This window comes from Babylonia areolata, chromosome 3 (genome assembly GCF_041734735.1).
Source record: "Babylonia areolata isolate BAREFJ2019XMU chromosome 3, ASM4173473v1, whole genome shotgun sequence".
Taxonomy (NCBI): Eukaryota; Metazoa; Mollusca; class Gastropoda; order Neogastropoda; family Buccinidae; genus Babylonia; species Babylonia areolata.
Genome location: NC_134878.1, coordinates 53,463,175 through 53,471,666, shown reverse-complemented (window position 1 = coordinate 53,471,666; position 8,492 = coordinate 53,463,175). Strand labels below are relative to the sequence as shown.

Sequence of the window (8,492 nt, the reverse complement as noted above, 5' to 3'; positions counted from 1 at the left end):
TGGAAAGTATGGTTTATCTTGCCTTGTTTCTTTTCACAACTTTTCAAACGTTTATTTTGGGGCCTGGTTCTGTGTTAGATGTTATGGGATCAGCTATTCTTAAAGCACTATCCTTCAAGTGAGCAAAGAAAACCCCAAAAACAAACAAACAAAAAAAACAACAAACAAACAAAAAAAGCAAACAACAGCAAACCCCACATGGCAGTGACATCTTGCAGAAGACTTGATTCTCATCTGTCTTGATCTTTATCTTTTGTGATGTTCATCATTTCTTTGATTTCATTGCAAACATTTGTACATGTCCACATCTGTGAGCTATAGAAATCTATTCACATCTTCTGAAACAGGTGGATAGTGTGTTGGTTGTTTATGAGGGGACTCTAAATGAGCAGAGTGGGAGTAATGCCACTGATAAGGTGCAGATAATGTATCAGAAAAAAAAAAGAAGAAAAAAAAAGGGATAGGTATTGTGTTCACAATCTGAGGAGCTTTGATTAAAACACTCATGAGAAACTAGGCCAAGAGGGCAAAGGAAACAAACAAAAAAAAGACTCGGAATAAAAAATGTGAAGTCAGAAGCGTATGTTTTCTAAAAGCCAATCAACCAAAATAATGAAAAGATATTTCAATTTGTATTTTCACTTAATTCCCTCAACCTCACAGCACACACACATACACAAACACATGTGCACGCACCAGAAGTCAAAATAAATGGGCTTTTATGTTTTTACAACTTTTAATTTTCCATAACATGTGCCTGATGAGGAACCATTCTCACACAGCTACTGCAAAACATTTTGTTGTTGTTGGTTAGTTATTCACCAAACTATCACAAAATCAAAACACAAATTTCTCACTGATCAAATGAGAACATCATAATTGTCAAGACTGTTAATCCATGCAGGGCATCCTGGAGTTTGACTCGGAGCAAATTCTTCAATGTGAGCAGAGTCTTCAAGACTGTAATATTCTTTCTTTCTCATTCTTTCTTTCCTCTGATCCTTACCTTCTCTGCAAGATGTGAAATTTCAGCAACAACAACAAAAAACAACAACAAGACCTTGCACTCTTTTACCAGAGAAATCTAAATACAAAGGACAAATTGTGTCACAGGAACAGAGCTGTTCAAATCCTCTGGTCTCCTTCTGGGTTGGGGCGTGTTGTCAAGTAACTGCGGGTGTGCCCTCCCAAAGTCTTTTCTCGTCGGTACTGTGAGTAGTCAAAGTTGGTGAATCCTTCAATCTTCCCTGCCTTCCAGATCATGGCGAGGAACCCGGTAGCGAAACCTATTCCCCAACCAAGCTTCTGGCTCTTGACTGAAACACGAAAAGAAACACATCCTTAGCTTGGAAATCAGCTTGTTCAAGATAAAAGGTGAAAAGGTTCACAAGAAAAGGTGAGTGTTTTCATTTTGTGTTTTTTATTGTTTTCTTTTTTTTATTATTATTATTATTTTTTTTTTTTACAGTTTTTATACAGTACTGTATATCTGTATATGCACTATTTCATGTGAGGCACTTGGACAACTGTGCCCATTATGTGGGGAGTTTGCACCATAAAAGTACTATATACTATCATACGATGACCTGGAAGGTAGGGGGAAAAAAACAAACAGGTCTACTCACATGCTGTTCCAAAGACACTGCCCATGGCCAGACCACCAAAGAAGTGGTTGAAGGGGTCATTTTTGCCCCGGATGTTGGCTACCACACAGGTGGTGGCTGCATACATTCCTCCTGCAGCAACTACACACACACACACACACACACACACACACACACAGAAGTCACAAAGTTATTAATGTTCTCTAGTGTTCATCGTGCTTGTTCCCACTTCAATTTTTATGTGGCAATATGCTGAGCTCAAGAAACAGGACAGATGGAGATGCACAGAACACATTTTATTTAAATAATTAATGATGTGAAAAGAGGAAGAAAACGACAACACCACCACCAGCAACAACAAAAATCATAATGAGACCATCTAAACTTTTATCAGTTCAAATGTATAACATTCAGTGGTTCACGGATAAAATGGAAAGAAACGCACAGATCCTGTTTCCACAAGATTCTTTTTTACAATCTCCAGCTCAAATGCTGGAGTCATCAAAACCTGCAGAACTCCAATGAAAGCAATCCATCATCACAAAGCAACAAACAACTGAAAACCATAAACAGACTGGACAACTGGATATATATAACCATAGAAAAAATAACTATGATTAATGCAAACTGTGATTCAACATCTCTCACGCATACGGTTTGCTTTCAATTTGATGGGAATTTACAACTTAATCTAAAGATACCAGTGATCATGTCTAAAATGACTTGGGGCAATCGCAGCACAGGGTTCTCCTGACTTGGTGACAGAGCAGCCTGATTACTGCTTGCATTCTGTTCTAAGGGTCACAGTGAGAATGAGTCATGGATGAAAAGGCATGGAAAAAGTACTATTCTTATAATTCTTATAATAATAATCATCATCATTACTATAATTACATTATCATAATTATTATTATCATATATCCAAATGATGAACATGACCACACATTATTCTCAAAGCAGGGGGCTAACCAGCTCTAACAGACTTGATTAAAGCAACACACAAACTTCTTCAACAATACAACACTGTTTGAACAAATCAACTGTAATAATTAAAAACACAACCTAGTTTCCACAGTAAACACTAACACTAGTAACAGCAACATACTAACAACAGATTCAATAAAAACAACACACAAATTTCTTCAACAATACAACACTGTTTGAACAAATCACTTTAATTATCAAAAACACAACCTAGTTTCCACAGTGCACACTAACAAACTAAAAAGAAAAAGATTTTTTTTTTAAAAGATGACTCACACATTGGCAGTCCATATTTGGTCAGTCTGATCAAAATATTGGAGCCCAAGGCAGGATTGTCGGCTGTGGTGGATGTCAACCCTGCTATAAGGGCAAATGTGGTACCTGCACACAGAATATTAAAAAAATGTTTATCACACAATTTTCAAAATGTTTTATCTAAAACTAGTAAAAGAAAATGTATACACTTTAACAATAACTGAGAAACACACACACGCACACACATAGATAGATATGTAGATATAGATAGATCATATGGATATATATACTCACACATACAAATGTATACACACATAGATAGATAGATGTGTAGATATAGATAGATTCAGGGTCAGGTCAGGGGCATAGCCCTTGCTACTGGTACCATGTAACCCAGTACTACCTGCCGTCTCCCAACGACAGACCAGATGGAGGAGAAAACCTTTCCCAACGGCTGTAAAGGCGGAAGAGGATGACCAAAGGGCAGGGGGAGTTCTAAGCCTTGGCTGGAAGTCCTCCTAGGAGACGAACTCCAAAGAAAAAACCTGCACCTGCCGAGGCCGTCCTACACATGGCAGTATCTGCACCTGTGGGACTGTGAGCGTTGGTAGGCGAGACAGTGGGGAAGGGACTGCACAACTCCTCTTCATTAAAAAAAAAGTCACCTGTGCTGGTCAGGCAACCAGGCTAATGTTGGAACAATGAGCTAGCCCTTCAACACCCAGCTTTCCCAAGCCTTGCTGCGATGGAGAAGTGGTAATGGGGACAGGCAGAGGATGCTGCTGGCAGTTTTTAGTCATGACTCTGCACGCAGGCAGCTGTGGGGTGATGGTCGTCCGCTGTAGACTGGGGCAGATGCGGCGCCTGTATCCTCCCACAGTGTCAGAGCAGCCCTTTTTAGGGACAGCACTGCTCTCCCACATGGGGAAGGGGAGATAAAAGGATCCCTAAACAAAGCCTAGTACCTAGTAGGAAACCGCACCTAGCTGGACATCCAACACTAGCGGTCGAAAACAACAGAAGAAAAGAACCAGGAGTCATGCCTTGACTCTGGGTGCCTGGAATGTTCTCACCCTTTTAGACAGAGATGACAGACCTGAAAGGCACACAGCACTCATTGCCAGAATGCTTGATCGCTACCAGGTGGACATATCAGCCGAGAGCGAAACCAGGTTTGCCGGTGAAACCCAGCTGGAGGAAGTTGGAGGGGGCTACACCTTCTACTGCATTGGGAAGCCAGATGGCACCCCAAGAACTTCAGGTGTGGGCTTTGCTATATGAACCAAACTTGCACGACAGCTTGATAGCCATGGGATAAATGATAGGCTGATGACCCTGCATCTGAAGCTGTCCGAGGATCGCTTCTCCACAGTCATCAGCTGCTATGCCCCGATGATGACCAACCCTGACGACATCAAAGAAGCTTTCTACGAGGAGCTCAGCCGCACCATTTCAGCGGTAGACAGAAAGGACAGGCTGATCATCCTTGGTGATTTCAATGCCCGCGTCGGCGTGGACTTCTCATGGCCAAAAGTCCTAGGACAGCATGGCACTGGCAAGTGCAACTCCAACGGACTGCTTTTGCTCTCGCTCTGCGCGCAGCATGGACTGACCATCACCAACACCCTCTTCCAACAAGCAGACAAGTACAAGAACACATGGATGCACCCCCGCTCCAAGCAATGGCACATGCTGGACTATCTGATTGGCTGGCATAGGGACAGAGGTGATGTTTCCATTACACACTGCATGAGAGGAGCAGTCTGCTGGTCGGACCATCACCTGGTACGCAGCAAGATGAACATCAGACTTGCATGCAAGCTCCAACCAGCCAGGCAGAAATACCCTAGGAAGCGCACACACACACACAAATTTACATACACACTTGCTCTCACATTTCCCATCCCAGTCACCACATCCGTCTACCTATACTCCACCCTTCCCAATACATACATGCACAGTTTATACCCCCATATTCATGAGGTTGTTGATTATAACACACTAAAACACAGAATGTCACCATACATTTCTATCATATACTTTCCACGCCGTAGCACCACTACAATGTCCTTTTTCACTAAAGGGACAAATACACGATATAAAAAAAAAAGCAAATGAAAAAGGGAGATGGGGGCTCAGGGTCGGGTTTGGGTTGGTGATAACAACTAGAAAATGGGGGGGGGGGGGGGATAGGGGAAAAGGGAAAAACTTATGTATATGAACACACACGCAAGCATGCATACACACACGGTATATTTATACATATATTATACACACATACATAATAAAGACAGATAGATAGATGCAGACATATACTGGCCCACTATTACATTGTGTGAAAGTTGGAAGGTGAAAGAGAAAAGAAAAAAAAAAAGACTGAAAGAAAGAGAGAGGGAAGTAGGGAGAGGGAGGCAGACAGAGATAGAGACAGTCTATACAAACAGAAAGAAACAAGAGACAGAGGGAAAAGGAAATCTTTATTAATAACTTCATTAATCTTTTATTTTTTCTAATCCCAATGGTGCAAGAGACGGTTATATAAAAACATATCTGAGAAATCTTTATTTCAAAGGGTAAGAGATAGCTATGGATGTTTTTCCCCCTTAAACTTAAATAGCAACAGACCCTCGCCCTGCAGGAGACTAAAGCCCACAAAGTGACAACTGCAGCACACTTTCACATCAGAAGATAACTACAATGAAAAACAAACAAACAAAAATGCAGAGATTTGTCACAAGATACCACATCAGCTGTTAAATGCAGAGCCTGTGAAAACAACAAAATCTCAAGAAAGGAACTCACACAAACATTACTGGTTACCATTCATTCATGTATTCACAATTTTGTTCATTCAATCACTGATTCATTGATTTGTGCATTCTTTCTTTCTTTCTATTCACTCACTGACTCAGTGAATCTTCTTGTTCTATCAATCAACACATATTTTAAGGAACTTGCCCAAATTACTGCTATTCATTCACCATCTATCCATTTATTCAATGTTTCAATAAGTGCACCTACATGCCTAGGTTATGATGTTGGAACCACTGAATACTAATTACTACTACTATTCATTCATCTATTGATAGATTGATCAATCTAACAATCCATCCATTAAGTTTCAATAAGTGCCCCAACATGTATGCCTGGGTTATGATGTTGCAATTGTTTAATACTCCTTTCCATTTGTTCTGATCATACCACATTCTGTCTTTGTTGTTTGGGGGTCTTCATCTAGTTTCTCCTGATTGAAAAAACAACAACAAAAACTCATAATAATAATCCATGACATCCACCTCTCTCTGTCTGTTGTCATTGTCCACTCTGTGCCAGATTCAAAATACATGATTACAAATCTTAAGTGATGGTCTCAGCCACCTGTGCATCTCTTTCTCTTACACCATTTGTATCAATATTCAAACAACAACAAAAAACAAAACAAAAACAAAAAAAACAATCAGTAACCTTACACAGTTACTGCTTTAAAAAGTTGACTTTCCTTGCCTTCGAGTAGGCTGTGTGGACTTTCTACTAAAATGGTCAACACAACTTAATTTTATTTATTATCTATCATGCATATGGCTTGGAAGAGGTGGAATGATAAGGGTGCATGTGCTTTCATGAAAATAGCTTTTTACAAGCCTCCAACCAAATTACCAATGCTGCACATTAAAGCTATTATCATAAAATGCTGTGCATTTTGCATACGCGCGCGCGCGCGTGCGTGTGTGGGTGAGTGTGTGTGTGTGAACAGAATAGAATAGAATGCGCGTGTTTGTGTGTGTGTACCTCAGATGCAGTGTGTGCAATGGTGAACTGGGTAGTACTTTTCTTGCTGTTTTGTCTCAAGCAGAAATTCTTAATCGAAAACGTTAACTAAGCGTAAAACCAGCTTCGTGCCATTTGTTTCTCAAGTTCTAAATTCTTAAAAACGGCAAGTCAAGACGGCGTCACAACTCAGACAAGACTGAAGGTTGGTCATGCAAAGTCGTCTGACTGAAGATCTACTCACCAGTAGCACCAGTGTATGCCGATAAAGTCAAGGTCTTTTTCAAGCAATCGTCTCCATCTTTGGCTTCAAAAATGGAATAGGAAAACGGGAACTTTGGTGGCGGAAAGTATTTTTGACGATGCTCTGATTCGGACATGTTTAGAATTTTACAGCAACCGCTTTGAAGGACACCGGATGTGAGTAATTTGTCTCGGTAAACAGTGGCAGATTATGGTTTGGGTTGCTTAGTTCAATGGTTATCGCCCATGTTTATCACGTCGAGTCCTATTTTTCTGAATGGTGTGTGTGGTGGAGGGAGGGTGGCGTGGGGGGGGGGGGGGGGGGGGTATTTTACCGGCTTTTTTTTTTTTTTTTTTCTTTTTCAAAATATTTGTATGAAACGATATTACCATTAGTTGATGTTGTAACCTTTGACGTACAGTGAAATTATACAGTGAATGTGATGTAAATATGTCTCAGTGGTTGCAACCCATTTTCTGTGGATTTCGACTCTTATTTTGTACATTATTTTACACAGTTTTGATGCAGATTCAGTCACTAAACTAATGTGCCACCATCTGCTTTTTTTCCGTCTTTTGTCTCACAAACCATGGAAATGTAACCAATAGGTGCAACAATTTAGGATGCTGAAAGTCTTACAGCTCATCATCCATAAACATGCTTCTTTTCAGGTGTTACTCAATCATGTAAGCATATACTATCCATGACATAAATCCTTCACACACAGACACAGACATAGCCTGATCACTGGAATGATGTGTAAGAGTCTCAGCAGAGGTGAGTTTTTGTTCTTTTGTTTTTTCCTCTGGCTAGTTCTTAATCAAAGTTGCATGTGCTTCTTTGGTATTGTGGCTAAAATTTCTTAATACAGGTGATACCAGGATATATCACGAAAGAAGTGTTCAGTACAGCCTCAGTTGTCAACTTCATCCTAATCAACATAGAAGGACTTTTCAAGACTGTGGCCTTTCATGCCCTGTTTGCATGGTGACCGTGGTGTTCTATCCTCCTCCACCTCCATGCTTGGGATGAGATCCTGTCAAGGATGTGATGGCAGTCACTGCTCTGGACACCTATACAGTCTGGGTCCTTGTGGTTATTGTGGTCAGTAAGGGGTTTTGCAGGTAGTGTCCTGCATTTGTTGAATCAGGTCACTGAGGCACAGCTGAACACCACCAAAGAGACTAGGCAGCAGTGCAGGATTTTTTGTGGACTGCTGCTGCTGAGAACACAGAAGACAAACCTCTGTGTGGCTGCGTGTGGGTGGAATCAGGATGAGTGGCATGGCAGTAATGTCACTGAAGTGGTACAGATAAACAGACAAAACAAAAATCGTCATCCTCCTATAGGTAGACTAAGAATGGGAGTAATGCCACTGAAATGGTGTAGACAGACAATCTGTCTCTCTTTTTTTTAAATCGTCACCCTCCTCCTCCTCCATCATTAATGAAATTTTTAAAAGTCCTAAAAATTATGTGGCCTTTCATGCCCTGCTCACATGGTGACCTCATTTTCGATAACCTTAAACTTCCATGCCTGGGGTGAATCCGGTCAAGGTTTTTAGTTTCGGCAGATTCATGGGGGGAGTCGGGGGGGTGGGGAGGGCAGTCGTTGGAGGGACTTTGTGGGGATCTCCA

At 41.0% G+C, this 8,492-nt stretch overlaps 1 protein-coding gene across 1 annotated transcript; it reads right to left on the bottom strand.

Moving 5' to 3' along the window:
• Window positions 1-717: 717 nt before the first annotated feature.
• LOC143280626 (NADH dehydrogenase [ubiquinone] 1 alpha subcomplex subunit 11-like) lies at window positions 718-7,039 on the bottom strand. The gene is made up of 4 exons (XM_076585345.1): window positions 6,856-7,039; window positions 2,865-2,969; window positions 1,626-1,745; window positions 718-1,316 (listed from the first exon to the last, which is right to left on the bottom strand). Exons 1-4 carry the CDS (start codon window positions 6,989-6,991, stop codon window positions 1,126-1,128), a joined length of 552 nt encoding a protein of 183 aa, XP_076441460.1. The 5' UTR covers window positions 6,992-7,039; the 3' UTR covers window positions 718-1,125.
• Between the last annotated feature and the right edge of the window lie 1,453 nt (window positions 7,040-8,492).